Source organism: Megalopta genalis, chromosome 9 (assembly GCF_051020955.1).
Source record: "Megalopta genalis isolate 19385.01 chromosome 9, iyMegGena1_principal, whole genome shotgun sequence".
NCBI lineage: Eukaryota > Metazoa > Arthropoda > Insecta > Hymenoptera > Halictidae > Megalopta > Megalopta genalis.
This window is the reverse complement of record NC_135021.1, coordinates 14,293,151-14,310,695: the sequence shown is the minus strand read 5'-3', so window position 1 is coordinate 14,310,695 and position 17,545 is coordinate 14,293,151. Positions and strand designations below refer to the sequence as shown.

Genomic DNA, 17,545 nt, shown 5'->3' with positions numbered 1-17,545 from the left:
GATGTTTTCCAACAAGTCGGAAAACGTTTAAAACTTTAATCGAATGAGAATAGCTTCGTTACTTTTCAGGAAACAAACGTAATCCACTTTTGAAACAAATGGCTCGGCTGCGGTGAAGAATGGATTTTACGCGACAATCGGAAGCTGTCGGGACAATAGCGGGACGAAGAAGAGAGCGCGCAAACCAGATGCTGATTCTTCCATGGACGCCGTCCGCCAATGAGTGCGTCGTGTTCGCTGAGGTCATTCTCCTCAATAATTTAAGGAATACGGTAAATTCTCCTTAATTGACGTTCGGATTCTGCACAAAAATGGACGATTTGAGACTTGCGACTCGTTTTTATAGTCGCCGAATGTCAACAATTGTAAAAAAAGTGGTGCAAGGCTCGTATATTCGTATCTCTTCTTCCAAAATTATCCTCTTTTTGTATAAAATCTGAGCGTCAATTGGGGAGAATGACGAAAATTTGGGGAAAACGGACGATTTGGGAAGAGGAGGTACGATTATTCGAGCCTTGCGACTCGTTTTTATAGTTATCGATTTTCAACAACTACAAATCGAGACGCAAGGCTCGAATAATCGTACCTCCTCTTCTCAAATTGTCCATTTCTATGCACAATCTGAGCGTCAATTAGGGAGAATTTACTATATATCTTAAATTGTAGATTTTGGGTTTTTTTACAAATCGCGTTTTTTTCGAAAACTGATAGTGATGGAGCAATTCGGTTTTCGGATCCTTGATTGGAGAGTGAAGCTCTACAAGAATTTTATAGTGGCTATAGGAAATCAGAAAAATAGTTCGATTTTGTCGGACAGTGTAACAGGCCGCGATGCTCCGAAACGCTTAATAACGCTTGATACAGTAATGTCTCTCTAATTGACGCTCAGATTGTCCACAAAAATGGACAATTTGGGAAGAGTTGATGCGATTATTCGAGCCTTGCAGTTCGTTTTCATAGTTACGAATTATCAAGAAATATAAAAACGAGACGCAAGGCTCGAATAATCGTACCTCCTCTTCTCAAATTGTCCATTTCTATGCACAATCTGAGCGTCAATTAGGGAGAATTTACTATATACCTTAAATTGTAGAGGGGGACGACCTCGATTACAACACCAGAACAGTGGTAACACGTTAAATATCTCAAAATGTATGTGACCTTTCGCAGTTGGAGCTATTTTAACTCGGAATACACAATAGATTTTCTAACCTGGTGCATTTTATACATACAAGGAAGAAAATAACTTCTCAGTATCCGAAAGTTAAGTCTTCTTGTTGCTTTCAAATTCTGATATAAATACTTTCTTAGCAAATATATTCTTCCTTCTCGTTTTAATTTTCTATTTTGAAGATCGCTTTACCATCGAATGAGTCTTTGTGCTTTATGGGAGCGCAACCCTGTGAACATCAGTTACCAGTGGTTTTTAAGATAAATTCTTGAATATGATGTGTGAAAATGTGTAGAAATTAATTTTGCAAATATATTTTTTATGTAAGAAAAGAATTTGTTTTCTCGCAAGAATCAAATATCGAAGACTTTATTTTTACGGAAATTATAACGTTTTTATATCGTGTTACCTAAAATGCTCCTGCAGCTTCCGTTGAACCTTCCAATAACTTCGTATCATTTCCAACGGTTGTCTGCTTGTTTCCATTGCGATATCTTTGAGGTAATTTTAGATAATATAGCAATATTAAAAGCGTCGTAACTGCCACAAAAATAAAGCTTCCGAGTTGAAATTATATTACAGTAATTTTATGTATTTTTACGATATTGAAGAAAATAAGGATATGGATTTCACGCTTCGACGGCATTTCCGAGAAAAAAATTTTTCCTTACGTAAAAAACAAATCTAAAAAATGAATCTCTACCTATTCGAATTTGCCGTAGAAAATGCTGTAAAAAGACATCTTTTCGAAATTATATCTCAAATATTACTGGTGTGGGCTGATGTTTACAGTGCTGACCTCCCTTAAGCCGATTCTATTTTAAATAACTAGGAGAACTTGAATTCAAAAATCGTAAATTTAGCAGTGAAATACTTATTTGAAACCGCCGTAGTTTCTAGACAACGACCGCGCAATTTCGTCCCACGCTCGAGTCGCAGTGAATTTCGGGAAAAGTCGTGGCGAGGAAAATTCGAGCGCCGCGTGTCTCGGGACAGAATTAATTTTCGTCGAAGTGCGACACGGGGCACGGCAGGACATAGCGAGGCATGCGAAAGCATGGCAAGACGGTGAAGCGGTTGCACAGCGGTTACTCGCGGCTCTCTTGGCCGGCTCGTCTTAACTCTCGTGTGCCCGCTCGAAAGTTTAAGGGCCCGCGGCACCAGAGATCCTTCAATTTTCCCACGAGGGACGAGCTCACTCTAAAAACCTTTTTTTCCTGACGTGGAAACGAAACGGAATGCGGAACGCTGTGCGCGGAAATTCTTCTTCGCCGCGTCGGTGAAAATTCTAGCGAGCCACGGTAACTTAATTTCATCGATTTCCCCGTAATAAGTCTGCCGTACACTCGCCGAATTTCACACGTCGCCGTATCAACCCGTTTAGAAATTTCGATACAGAAACCTGGCGTTTTTTTCGGTGAAAAAAACATTCAACCGGTCTGTTTGCAAAGCCTGTTTGCGTAGAAACCAGCGAAAATCGCGATGCCCGGAGGCCCTGTAAAAAGCCATCGATTTGAGATGTAACGCAACGTGCGCTCGAATAAATTTTATTCGACAACATGAATCCCGACATTTTGGCGGACAGTTTGTTTCGTAAATCTGTTGTAACGATGACCCGATGCCGACTGCACGATTTTACTGAACAGGATATCCTTTAGCCCTGTTTTTTCTTCGTTTTCGGCAAAGATCGGAAAGTTCGTTCAATCTTGATTACACCGTGCACAGGTTTTTCCGTTGAAAACGGATCAGTTTGCAGGGAGCATCGGGAAATAATCTACCAGCACAGCAAATTAATTTATCGCTCAAATCTGCAGATTCGTAGCTGTGTCTATCTCCGTTGAAACGATCCTTCTAATTTCAACAACTTTGCTCTAAACCGTAAGTATAGTGCCAGACGTTCTAACAATGAAGAGTGCAAATCCTAGCAAAAAGTATTCGATCACCTTTTAAAACGCGATTACTTTTTCGGCATTGAGGATAAAGTATCTAATAAGGAACGATTCAATTTCAACTGGAAAATATTATTGTTGAATATTGATAATATTGTTCCATAGATCGATGTTTCTAGATAACGCAATGGACTTTGAAATAGTTATTTAATACGAACAAAAAATAACACGAGGAAACTAGTAAAGTACGAGCATGTACCTATTATGGAACACAGTTTTTATACCACGTCACGGTGTTCCATATTCAATGTTCTGTTCCTAAATGGGGATATTGAATACGATGCACGGATGCCAACTGTTCCATAAATCGGAACAATGTAAAAATTGCACAGAAGAACGTACAAATTGAACATAAATACACAATATTATTATTATGATTGATATTGATAAACGGGCTGGAAGCCCTGTGTATACGTAACAGTTTATATATACGAGCAGAACATTATCCGCATCGTGTGATTGCACTGGTAATATTAATATTAATAGTAGATTTACGGAACTCGTCAAAATATTATGAACTAATATAAAACAGATGTTTTTTGTGCTCCATAAATCTAGTATTGATTTAGCAATTTATAAGCAATAATATTTTGCAATTGATTTTTGTAGGTTTGTATAATGGATATAATATAATAATTTATATGAAACAGTATCTGTAATAATTTATATGGAACAGTATCTATAATAATTTATATGGAAGTTTCTATAATAATTTATATTTATATTATAATAATTTATACAGAACAGTATCTTTTTGCTTAAAGACAGCCGAATTCGAGTAACCATTTCTTTACAGCTGATCGTTAAATTACAGTATTAGTGTGGGTGTGTAAAGAACAACGTCGATAAATATTGCTAAAATTGTTACATTCGCTTCCATATGCTCGATCTATCTTTTATCACACTGTTTATGCTACATATCATAACCGGCACTTTCGCCTTGGTTACAGTTTCGCCGACGGTTCTATCCGCAACGTTCAAACGCCGCACAGTAAAATTTCCCGTCGAAGTTACGCAACGAAGCGTGGCGTTGACTTTCAGGCTGCAAGTTACGTGAACCGAAAAAAGTCGCCGCAATATGGTTGAATAAGTAATAACTGGTAGCGAGCCAGAGAAGTTCCCGGGGGAAGAAGCTCCTTGGGAAACGGTGACGCGGATTTTCCGTTGGCCGCGCAACCATAGAACACGTGGCTGTCATACTTGTCTGAAAAGTTTCGAAGAGGCTCCGGCAAGCAACCAGGACAACCGTTTCACGTTGCTCGAACAGCCTCCGCAATTATTCCGACGATCGGTCGCGGACGCTTGTCCGTCACAGCTCTAACTACAGCACCGGCCATCCTTCGGCGACAATGGAAGCCACCGGGCTGGTTTGGTTGTTCACCGCAAAATCCTATTTCGTTCCATCCCGTTCCGCTCTGGTTTCCATTATCCCTTCTATCCGAGTGCGACTTTTACGAGCGGCTAAGATAATTTCCATCCGCTTCAACATTCCCATTCCTCTCGACTTTCTCTCCTATTTGCTCCATCGTTTCTCTCCGCTTCTCTCCCCTTTCTCTCTCTCTCTCTCTCTCTCTCTCTCTCTCTTTTCCAAGGAGGTCCTTCAACATTCGATCTCACCGAGAATTTCAATCTCGTCGCAGCTCTTTTGCAAACGGACACAGCGTGCTCGTGCAAAAAGAAGGTAGTACTCGAACGCCGAATTATTGCGATCGAGTTGACAGTCGCGGAGGAACCGGGCGTCGAGCACCCGACACGGAGAGCGAGAGAGAGTCTTGACCCACTCGCGGAAATTATGGGAAATTAGAGGCGAAGCGAATCCGTCGAAGAAAGCAATAATATCGGAGAACGTTATGTGGAGGGAAACTAGAGACTCGGTTGCGCGTCCTTTCGCAAAAGGTTAAGTGGTTCTTTCATCCTCACTCCTCCCTTCGGCCCCGCCCCGCGGATCGTTTCCGATCGCGGCCTGCTGCAAAACTTTTCAAGAACGCCGGCTACATCCGCGGCCTGTCTTCTCTATCTCGAATCGAGTCGCGGATGCGCGCGTCCGCCGAACTCTGCGGCGAGAGGGAAACTTTCCGAGCCGGACCGTCGGACCGCATCATAGAGACAACACGCAAACGACAATCGAATCCGTTCGCTGATCGATGCGACGCTTAAAGTGTCATCGGGAGCCGAATAGTTTCCGAGTGGTTCGCGAGCGATCCTTCATCGAGGAGGCTGCGATTTCTTAGCAATTCAAATTCCTGCCGCCTGTAGCCAGCCGACGCCGCATCTTCCGCAGAACTACTTTCGTTTTGCAGAAAGGAAATCTGATTAAATATTCTTCGTTTCCCCCCCTCCCCCCCGTTTCATTTTGTCAGACAGACTTTTTCGCCGGGTAGATCGAAAAGAAAGTACTCGTTGCAGAGACTTCACTGGTTGGAAAATCTGTCACGTGGGATCTGGGGGTGATATTATCAGCTTCTCTTCCCTGCGATCATCGTATCATTAACACGATACGGTCGGGGCTGTTTATGCGAAAACTTTCGCGTTTGGGGGTTCTTAAAAATATAGGAGTTCTTACTTTGGAGAAAGAAATTAAAGTTTCAACTTTAGTTTCTTTTGTTAAGTTTTGACTATTTTCAGTTCTCTGGCATTTCACGAGCAATCATGAAAATGACTATTTTTAGTGATCCGGCATTTCAGTCAAGAAAATAGCTATTTTTAGTTATCCGGATGATAATGTGTTAATTTAGAGTATATTATATATTATTATGTTATATTATATATATATATATATATTAACACCCAGAAAGGGGTGATTCCTGAGGTCATTTCAAGAAACTTTTTCCATAGCAAAAATGCAATCCGCGGCTTTATTTACGAGTTATTAACAAAAAACACTGACCAATAAGAGGCGAGCACGGCTGACGCGAGACGGCCCAGCCAACGAGCGCGCGAAGCCCAGTTCCGTCGATTGGCTCGGTCGTCTCGCGCCAGCCGAGCTCGCCTCTCATTGGTCCCTGTTTTCCGCTAATAACTCGCAAACGAAGCCGCGGATTGCATTTTCGCTAAGGAAAAAGTTACTTCAAATGACTTCAGAAATCCACCATTTCCGGATTGCGAGACATTTTTGGGACAACCTGTATATGTATTATATTCTTAGCGAAAGAGTTCCACGAATTAACGTTAGATTTACGAAGAATTAAAAGCAGCTGTTTGATATTAGCTTATGAATTTCGGGTGTTAACATAATTATGGGACAGCCTGTATAATATTTATAGCGAATAGAATGATGAGATAAATCACTAGAACATGCGTCAGCAATCTGGTCAGCTCAATTAGCATATTCGATAATTAGAGAGCGTCCAGCATAAGATGTTGCGTTTCATTCCGTTTAAATCCGGATCTGTTTTATCCAAGAGATATCACGATTGCGACAATATTAGGGAGTAAATTTAACATAAATTTAACGTCATTGACATCCTCATTGATGATTTTAACAAGTTCGCTAACAATCTCACTAGCGTACATAGTTATACCGTATTTATCCTATCATATGCAATGGTTCTTCTTATAAAATCTGATAAAAATGATGTAAAAAAGAAGCCATAAATTCTCGAAATATCATACTATGTATTACAATTTTAAATAATTGTATTCACAGAATTCATTTGATGTTCTTTACGTGAAATTACATGTTCTTAAAGAGTCAATAAATTTAGGTATCGACTCTACAATGTTATCAGAAGCCTGGATTTTTAGTTCCTTTTTGTTATTTATATCGTAATCACGGTGTTCTCATCTTTATTATTATTCTACTGTTATTACTATTACTATTATTATTATTATTATTATTGTGTCGAAGTTTTGTAAAAATAATAAAACAGCCTCTGGCCCGTTTATGCGGAGTAAGCTAAACGAAATGAAAAAGATTGACTCGGTGTAATTGACGTTACGTCGGTGCTCTCCTCTCGTCCCTGGAAAGATATGCTTTATCTTGTATTCGAAAAACACTTGCCTCGCATGCAGTTTACATTCATATTGCGTGGCTCGTTTTACCGGCAGCCGGGACGTGTATAAATCGAATTTCTTCTTGCAAGGGGGAAGCTGTGTTCTCTTGAAAGCCTCTCGGATCTCCTTACGTCGCGACTCGGGAAATATTTTTGCATTACTATGCGCAGCAATAATACCCTCTAACAACATATCCTCGTTTCCCTCGGATAGCTTTATATTTTCTGTGCCGGTGTACTTTCCAGACAAGCTCCGCCGGTTCGAAAATATCTCACGGAGCTCGATCGGCGTCAATTAAACGCTCCTTCGATCGTTGGTATTGTCGAGCGAACCGCGTGAAAGTTGAACGAAACATATTTTCGCGGCCTTATGTGTCGGATTACCCGCAATTTGTTCGCCGCGAGGTAAAAGACCCGAATGCCTCGCTCCTAAACGATCGTAAAACCGGGGCAGAGGAGAGGCAGGGATTGCCTAAATCGGGGTTGCTGGCAGCGTGCAAGTCCTGCCGGCGAGTAATGAAAAGCAAACGAACGGTTGAATTGATCCGTGGCGGCTTCCAGAAAAAGGTTGCCGCTGGCTGCCTCGCAGAGTTTTGCGAAATCGACTTGAGGGAGAACGGAAAATCTTCGAGCGTTCTGCAAGATGCAACCCGCTGTGACTCGAAAGAATAATGCTTCTCCATATTCGTTGCGAACAATCCGATTGTCAGTGTGTCAATTCGACGACGGTTCGTCTGGATGAATGCTAATCGAAATTTATAGAATCCGGTTCGATGTGATACAGCGAACTGTTAACGCTAGATTTACGGAGCACTGAAAGCAGCTATTTTATATTAGCTTACATTTATTCTGATTTTTAACCAGTGTTATTGTAACCTCTGCCGCAACTAACACATATATCGAATAAATAACTCATAGATGTAACGTTGCAATCCGAATACAGTAATTTCTCCCTAATTCGCGCTCAAAAAAGCGCATTTTTCTCACAAAAATTGACAATTTCGGAAGAAGAGATGCGATTATTCGAGCTCCGTGGCTCGTTTTTAGAGTTACCGATTCTCAACAACTACAAAAACGAGACGCAAGGCTCGTATAATCGTATCTCCTCTCTGTAAATTGTCCATTTTCGTGCGCAATCTGAGCGCGAATTAGGGAGAAATTACTGTAATCGTAGATAAAAATATTAATGACCCGTCAGTCCCACGGTTTTCGTAAACATATAATGTCAATTCTCGAAACTTTCTACTTTCGCGAATGACGTCGCGCGAAATTTATTTATTTTATCTATTTGGCGATTTCAACTGGAAAACCCATTGTTATATAAGACAAAGAGTTAGTAATCTTAGACTAAGAGCCAGTGCTAAAGACTTGGACTAAAGTCTAGTTCGGACAGTAATTTAGCATAGTTACAAATGCTTGTGTAGTTACTTCCTACAGAATAGTTTAGTATGTAATTACGTGTCGGGATTAGTACAGTTGTACCATCGTAATGGATCTGCTCGACTAAATTGTTTTAATAATCTGCTCAACTAAACACTAGTGTCCATACACAATAAATTACAACGTTACTCACCGATCCACTAAATCACTGGCCGTGTCTGAACCGGCCTTAATACGATTGACATACAGTAAATTCTCCCTAATTGATGCTCAAAATGGAACGCCTAATTGTGCCCAAAAATGGACAATTTGGGAAAAGGAGATACGATTATTCGAGTTGACAATCGGTGACTATAAAAACGAGCTGCAAACCTCGAATAATCGTATATCCCTTCTTCCCAAATTGTCCATTTCTGTGAACAATTTGCGCGTCAATTAGGGGGAATTTGATCTACTCGAATCTCCTATGCTACTAACAGAAATCATTTATGTTCGCAGACGCGCCACCTTGTCCGGATGAATCTTGGAATGATCCAGACAGGTGGCGAACCGTTCAATTGGCGTCGGCGAGGGGCGTCGGCGTCGATGGAGTCGTGGTGCCTGAATTAGGTGCGCCGTTTCACGGCACAACGTCATAAACGCGAACGCCACAGTGAACGATCCCGATCGGCGTATAAACGGCTCGTAGTCTGGCTTGTATCGGCAATTCAGTGCCTGCGACTCGGTCTATGGATGATCGATCAAAGTGAATTCGTCAGTTTGATATTCAACCCTCCCGCGCGCCTTCCACTCCGCCACCCAAACCTCCCCTCACCCTCGTAATCCGGCAGGATTAAACAAGACGCGTCGCCGCGCCGCCGTGCACTTTGAATCGTCACCGGCGTCCGACACGAATCACCGGCAGCAATTACAAATTTTTTTACTCGAAATCGCGGACCAAGTATTTCCCACGCGGCCGCCGCGAACCGCCGTGTGCCAGCCGCGGGAACCGAAATTCTCCGTCGATCACCTATTATTTCGAAACGCTGAGGTTTATTCGTAAATCTCCAACGAAACGCGTGTACACGGCGAATCTATTAACCCGGCTATAACTCTGTTTTCATTCCAGATAGAAACAAATTACCGAGAACAATCCCGCATTGTTTATCGACCCACTGCACAAACTGCGATTCCACGGTTTTTTCTCCTTTCGAGCGGTATACTACAATTTATTATACATTATTTAATCGTCCGCGCCGTTTCGAATAAAACGAAAAAATATATTCGGGCGCGCGGTGTCGAGAAAAAAAAACAGGTAATATTTCGGGAGATGTTTGCACGGTATTCGCTGCTAACGCTGAAATATTATGTAGCGATGCTGTTACGTTTACTAATTGCGATATTGTACGTTGATAAATTAACAGTGGCGCGACGCGTCCGGTGTGCTCGGAGAATTCAGTCAAACAGCAGGCAAAAATGCATTTTTATTCCCGACTGATCGGGCACAATGGGGGATTGTTTAAATGCGAGACGCAAAGGATTTATCGCGAGAAAGAATTCGAGAGGACGAGGCGGGAGAGTGTACACGGAGTGAAAAAGATCGGAGAGAGAGAGAGAGAGAGAGAGAGAGAGAGGGAGAGAGAGAGAGGGAGTGAAAGAGAGATCGAGGCGAGCGTCGAGTAATGTTGTAGAGAAAAGAAGGTGCGAGACAATTCTGTAAAATCGGGTTCCCAGGGCATGCTTTCCTTTTACGTTCGCAACAATCATAGCTCCTCGAGAAAAACTATTCTAACTTTTCACGGGGCGAGCTCTCTCCAGAGGGAATCTCGACAGCGGCAGGTGCGCGAAGAAAAGGGAACGCGGCTAAAGACGGCCGGCAAGTTATTTGTGCGTTAAATCGTCGCGCTCGGGCTTTGGCCTCGGCGTCGGCATCAGCGTCGCCGCTCTCTGTGTTTCTCTCTCCCATTCTCTCCCCGACACCCCCTTCGCTGGATCCTCCACAGACAATCGTATAAAAGCATATTGTGAGAAACGCGAGAAGCGATATTGAAACAGTGTACACCTACTTCCCGAATCGTCCGCGGGACACAGTGCTCGGAGATGAGAGAGCTACGAGTGTTCTTTTCTGCTCGCGACTGGCCAACACGCTTTTCACCGGCGAGCCAAGCAACTATAGGGAAGCCATTCCGACGTTAGCGGACAGGTCGAGAACACCGTACTTGTCGGGATAAGTGCTTCGTTTCTACCGGAATTAAGCGCAGGAAATATCCGAACGAGAAGACGACCCCCGTCGAATGCTCGAGTTTCATTCGCGATCCGTCGCTGCGAGCTCGTCGAATCTTCGTATAGAAACGGCGACACAACGGCTTTGTTGGCCCGAGGGTGCGAGTCTCCCGGAGCAGTTTTCGGCTCCCTTTTCGCCGGGCCCGGGGAGTTCGTTGGATCAAATCGAGCCGAAAGGTATGCGGGCTTCGCCCTGCCGCGTGTGCCAGCGGGACAAAATGTTGCGTCAAAGTGTTGCTATTATACAATTGAGCGGAATGTCATGAATAATACAAGCACCGGCACGGGCGCGAGCTAAACGCCCGATTTGCAATTCAAAGGAAAAGAATCTCCGTCCTCTCGAAAGAATTACTTATCCGTTTGCCTCCCTCCCCCCTCCCCCCCCCCGGACAGCTTGACAATTAGCTGCCGTGCAATTAAAAACCTAAGACACTCGGTCGACGGAAATTGAAAGCGCCGAAGGTGTTCCGCCGCGAGATATCGAGGGCTTCGGTCGAACGTACGGAGCTCCAACCCTTTCTTGGCCGCGATTGTTCGAGCTATTCAATTCTTCTCGCTTTCTCGGTTTCCTTGTTATCCGTTGCCGGTCAAACTACGGTTCAAGAAGACTGTACATAATGTTCGAATCGATGCGTCCGATTGGACGGCTTTTATTTCTATTTTTTGTTCAACAACTCCCACAATTTATAACCGAATGTCTTGTAAAAATTTGAGCCGTTGCTTCGAACGTGCAGACACGGATACAGAAAACATCGACTCGCTGGGTTCGATCGCTTTCTTCAAATTAATTCCTAAACGTTACTCGAGGCGAATTTAGACATTGCCCTTTTTGACGCGCGTTCCGGATGATTTATCCGCAATGATAAGTATAAACATTATGTTACATTCGTTTTCCATCCAAAGTGAACACCCAAAGCGAGCAGTGAACGAAACAGAGTCGAGCTTTCTTTTTGATGAATTGTATTTGCATCCATGAATGATTCATCCGCGGTGCAAAGTCTAAATTCGCCTTTAGTCCCGCTGCGTTCTTCGAGTCCGTTCAACCTAACTCATCTAGACCGGCAATTTTGGACTTATAGTCTCACATATTCGAGGTGTACATTTTACAGAAGCGTAACCAGATGCTGTTTCCCGATCCTGAAGAACATTTGAAATCTAACTGACTCGAGAACCACGGCGGGACTGCGTTAGCGTGATCGGGAACTCTCTCTCTCGACTTACCAAAAGAAATGATAAAACAGACGAGTACGGGAAGAGTAGGAGACATCGCTTTTCCTCGGCGAGGCTCTTTCACATATTGATATACTATCTCGCACGCATCTCACGGCGTTTCGTCGAGTCGGGCATCCAGTCCTGTCGGGGATTCGTTAGCGTCTCGTTGCGTCGCAGCAACGTGGCATCTCCCAGGATCCGTTGAGTGGCGAATCTCGTCACGACGGAGAGTTCCTCTTGGCTTGTTTCGCAACACGACAGAACACTGTTTCCACTAGTTTCATTAAAAACCCAACAACAACAACAACAGTCGCACCGTGTCGCGCGAACTCGATAGGATTATTCACGGCTTTCCCTCGAAAGAAAGCGGCTACGTCGGTAGACCTAACCCGGGCTACGCTAATGAACGCAATTAACGGCAGTAGTGTTTCGTTGGCAATGGTACGTGGTGTTAGTTCGTGTAGGTCCGAGCGTCAACGGCGGAGAGAGAGGTGAGCAGAGACAGCGGGTGACAGAGGAGAGGTGGCAGTGGACGCTTTTATGCCTCTGGTCGCACTGACGACCGCAAAGTCGTTCGCGATGCATTAGGCGGGACTCGTTAAAGTAATTTCCCCGACGCTCCAGACGTTTCATCGATCATTCTTCCGCGCATTTTCTCGCTAAGCCCGTGCATCCCCGGCCGCTGCATTCTTCCGGATCCCCGCCGCGCTACCCTTCGCTCGGTTCGCTCCTTCTGCCCTAGCCGCGCTAATCGTCTTCGGAACGCATAATGCGGCAACCTATCGACCCGCCGATCCAGCCTGGCCACTCTTCGGGATCCCCTGGGTTCTCCGTTCCTTCGAGTTCTCCGCGCCCGATTGCCAGCGATCGCGATCCAAACGATCTACGAGAAGCTTCGTTGTCTCACGGAAGCACGCGGACTTCGAAAGCGAATCCAGGACCGCGACGATCCAGCGACAGCACAACAGCTCGCCTGCAACATCCCATGAAACCCGCGCGTTTCCTCCGGCGACGCACTCGGACACTCTCTAGCGTCGTTCCGGCACTGGTTTCACCGACAAGCGACCGTCGACGACACCGTCTGCACCGAATCCGTCGTAAAATCTAACGTTCCCTTCGCACAACAGCAGGCTCGCTAACATCGTTTCCAGATTGGTCGCCGATCGCGGGGGGAACAGCTCCGTCTTCGAGGAACGAGTTACACAGTCGATCGTATCGGGAAGACGGGTTCGGGTATTCGGCGGAAGTTCGGCTTTGCGGTGCCAAGTTCGATCGGTCACCCAGTTTCGAAGCGTCGCGTCGACGGACAGGGTGCACCTCTCGATCTTCCGGAAACCCAATTCGCAGGCTCCGGGGTCCAGGTGAAAATCCTGAACGGGCGACGAATCCGAGAAACGGCTTGTGCTACCTTTCCGGGTGAGATCACCGTGGGGCAGGGAACTCGGCTAGAACATCTTCTGGAAACGTCCTCGCAGGCCCGCTATCTATCGAGCATCATCTGCTCGGGGCAAATCCCAACAACGGCTCACGATTTCCGGCGTGTCCTGGAGATCGATCGCGATTCTTGCGGCGGGCAGCAAGCGTCGCGCTGACCGAGTGCAACCGCGATTACGCTGTCCGAGATAAGCGGCGGTGGTTGGCCGCGGACTCGTGTCGATTGGGCTCACGGGCCGATCGAAGACGCCTAAGCCAGCTTGTCCTCCTGAGCAGGGTTGCGTCCCATCGATCGCTGTTCAACGAGATCGCGCGATTCACCGGTTACGTCACTGCAACACATCGTTCGCGACACGTTTTGCACTACTATGCGACGAGGCTAGTCTCTCTCTCTCTCTCTATCTCTTTCTCTCCTCCTCGCTCGATCACTCTTTCTCTCTCTCTCCCTCTCTCTCTTTCTCTCTGTCCCTTCGGAAAGAGGACGTCGCACGAATAGTGGTAGCAGAGCAGCGGAACGAGAGGACGATGCGTGGGCGGACACGCGCTTACGCGTTTACGCGGGCCGACCGATGAATTGCAGCGGTTCCGGAGGGGACCGAAGGATGTTGCGGAGCGCGTCGGACGTCGGACGTCGGACGTTTCGAGGGAACGCGCGCGACGGCGAAAGGTCGCGGCTCTTTCGAAACGACGATGCTCCCGCGTCAAGGATAGCCGAGGGACTACATTGCGCTCGCGCCGCTCGGGTTTCGAGCACGCAGCCGCCCCGTGCAGCCTCTCCGAACTCCGCTCCCAGAGACCGCTATAGTGTGCTATACAACCCTCGGCCGTGTCCGTGTCTCCTTTTTCTCGCGGTGTTGGTCGCGGCGCGCCTGCGCCTCTCCCACGTGTCTATACCTTGCTTATATGTATATCAGCCGGTCCACCCACCCCCGCTTCGTCTTCTTTTCCTCCTTCTCCGGCTCCTTCTTCTTCCAAATCACCCTCCTTTCTCTCTCTCTCTTTCCCTCTCGCTCTCTTTCTTTCTCTCTCACTCTCTCTTTCTCTCTCTCTCTATCTCTTCCTCTTTCTCTTTCTCTCTTGGCATCTTCTCTTTTTCCGCGTTCCTTCATCCTCTCCCTGCTCGACTTCCACCGTTGTGCATTCAACCTTGCGTTTCACCTTCTCCTTATTCTCCTTCCGCCTCGCTCGCCTATTCTGTTTCGGCTTCTTCCCCGTTTTCTTCGAGTCCGCCGGTCCGTTGCAGCCGGGACGCACTCGCGAGGTGCATCCACCTCCCCGGATTGCCACGCTAACGACCACCGAGATGACGATCTGTACCTGGCGACGCTATCAATTCAATATGCACCTAACCGCGAGACTAATTGTAACAGAGATCCAATTGAAAAACACGACGGCCGATTCTGCGCTGCTTGTTTATTCACTTTTTGGCCACCGTCGACGGATCGATGCCCGTCAGAAATGCCTGGAACGAACGTACGCGATACGGTTCACTGTCTCCATCTCGACCGATGCAATTTAAATTTCAGAAATGCACACGGAGGCAAAATCTCGTTGTACCTAGATCCGGGAGTTACGCGATCCGGGACGACAAAGATAACTGTAGAAGTAACCTGGCGTTTTTAAGCTTTCGAGTAATGTACGATAATTAGTGATATTACCGGGAGGGGGGCGAATTTACATACAGAAATGAGACAAAAATGTGGATTAATATTCTTTCATTTAAGGCTTCGTTCTCGAGAAAAATTAGGTTTTCATTTGTTATTATTATTAGACTGCGGATTTGATGCATTTCTGATAAAAGTATCTAGAGAGAACACAAAAATGAAAAAAACAACAGAAAAATCTAAGAACATTGGTATCTTCTCGCTTCAGTTGATTAAGATTATTAAACGAAGAACTGCTTTTTTATTCCATTCCCATTTTTTACAGTTGAGTTAGAAAACGTTTATTTTACAGAAGGATCCGCGGTCTAATTATTATTAACGGGGTTAACCCTTTTTACATAATGATACATAATGTACGTATTATAACTCGCAACTTAAGTATCTTATGTTCTTCCGGAAATAGCTGAAGACATCGAAGATGCTCGGCTCTGCTGCTGTAACGATTCTCATTCATGATGATCCTATTTATGCAATTGTGCTGATCGTATAGCGTTCGATGGAGTTCCTGCAGAAGAATAGATATTTTTCTACTAGTCGATCGCGACTCGAGTGCTTGAAAGAGGGCACAGATTTCAGAACTGTTTGCATCATCGTTCAATACGCTGTGGACAAATAGCAAATCGTGATGCAATCGTCTTTGCTCGCGAGATGTAAGATCTACGCGACTCGGGATAAGAGTCGTGATCGTCAAAAAACATTCGGCGTCGAAACAGTCTTGCAATCGGCCGGAAAAAGTAGCGATGCACATGTTCCGTGTTAGCAATTAGATACTGATGATACGACGACCATACTATTAGACAGCAGTGATCTACAGTAAATTCTCTCTAATTGACGCTCAGATTGTGCATAGAAATGGACGATTTGAAAAGAGGAGGTACGATTATTCGAGCCTTACGGCTTGTTTTTATGATTGTCGACAGTCGGTAACTATAAAAATCAGACGCAAGGCTCGGATAATCTTATCTTCTCTTCTCAAATTGTCCATTTTCGTGCACAATCTGAGCGTCGATTAGGGCGAATTTACTGTAATCAGGAAACGATACAGTAACCTCAGAGTACAATAAATTCTCCCCAATTGTCCTTCAGCTTGTAAACAAAAATAGACAATTTGGGAGGAGGAGATACGATTTTTCAAGCCTCGTTGTTACAGTTACCGATTGTCAACAACTGTAAAAATGAAGCACAAGACTCGAATAATCGTATCTCCTCTCCTCAAATTGTCCATTTTTGTGTACAAGCTGAGGGACAATTGGGGAGAATTTCGGTATAAAGGTTTAAATAATACTATTCAATCTTTCAAGTCGGTGTTCACGAAAACGCAGTCTTCAATGAAAAAATATTATTCCTTTTCTTCGATTTATTTTTGCATGCAGAATGTCTCCTCTTCCGGTTGTTATGATAGCATTTATATCTTAAGTTAATTATATAAAATGATCTTATTCAACAAATCATAAAAATATTGGAATATTACAATTTATTTTTTGGAATATTGGGATATTACAATTTATTTTTTGGAATATTGGGATATTACAATTTATTTTTTGGAATATTGGAATGTTACAATTTATTTTTTGGAATATTGGAATGTTACAATTTATTTTTTGGAATAGTGGAATGTTACAATTTACTTTTTGGAATATTGGAATATTGCAATTTATTTTTTGGAATATTGGAATATTACAATTTACTTTTTGGAATATTGGAATATTACAATTTATTTTTTGGAATATTGGGATATTACAATTTATTTTTTGGAATATTAGGATATTACAATTTATTTTGGAGTTTCTCTAAGAATATAAAAGAAAAGAATTCGAATAAAATTAAGAATTCAAGAAGGATGAATTAACAATGATCAAATTTCTGGGAATTATAAATTCGAGATGCAGAGATAAAAGAATGCATTTGTACTCGAGGAAAATAATTCGAGTTGAAGGAAGTTACATTTCGATTTGTCGAGATTTTTACAACGCGGCGGAAGGAAACGTACCACCGGTTCTCGACTGTACCGCCAGTTTTATCGACCACCAGTTTACTGACCACCCTGTACATCGCGTTTTATTTTGCACAGAAATCCGCGGTCTATTTGCGCGGCATCGATTTTACTTACAATTAGTAAATGCTCGATCCCATCGGTATTCGTATCCCGGACGGCTTGATGCAGGGTAGAACGAACTCGATCGGAAATAGGACGGACAATGGCGTTTTCGCAAATTCGATGCGAGCGGACGGCGGCTTGATTTATTTTTGTTATCGTAGTGCGACCAGCGACAAATGCGTGCGCCGTGACAACTAAAATATTACGCGGTTCGACACTGTAAACAAGAATCGTAACGAGAGACTGAATCGACTCTGCGTGATCTCTCTGTCGTCGACGCGGCCGATTAATATTCTATCGATCAGCCGGCCCAATTGCAATCCCCGAGAGGCTGAAATCGTTCTGTTCCGCCAGCGATTTCAAGCTCCGAGGGTTCTTTCCCA

General features: G+C 44.3%; 1 protein-coding gene across 1 annotated transcript in view; it reads right to left on the bottom strand.

Annotated features, from left to right (window-relative positions):
- The window catches only part of LOC117217513 (zwei Ig domain protein zig-8), a 41,504-nt gene extending 27,376 nt beyond the window's left edge, over window positions 1-14,128 (bottom strand). The window contains exon 1 of the mRNA XM_033465158.2: window positions 11,976-14,128. Within this exon, the coding sequence (XP_033321049.1) occupies window positions 11,976-12,021 (46 nt within the window). The 5' untranslated portion in view covers window positions 12,022-14,128. The remainder of the gene's footprint in view (window positions 1-11,975) is intronic.
- Window positions 14,129-17,545: the final 3,417 nt, after the last annotated feature.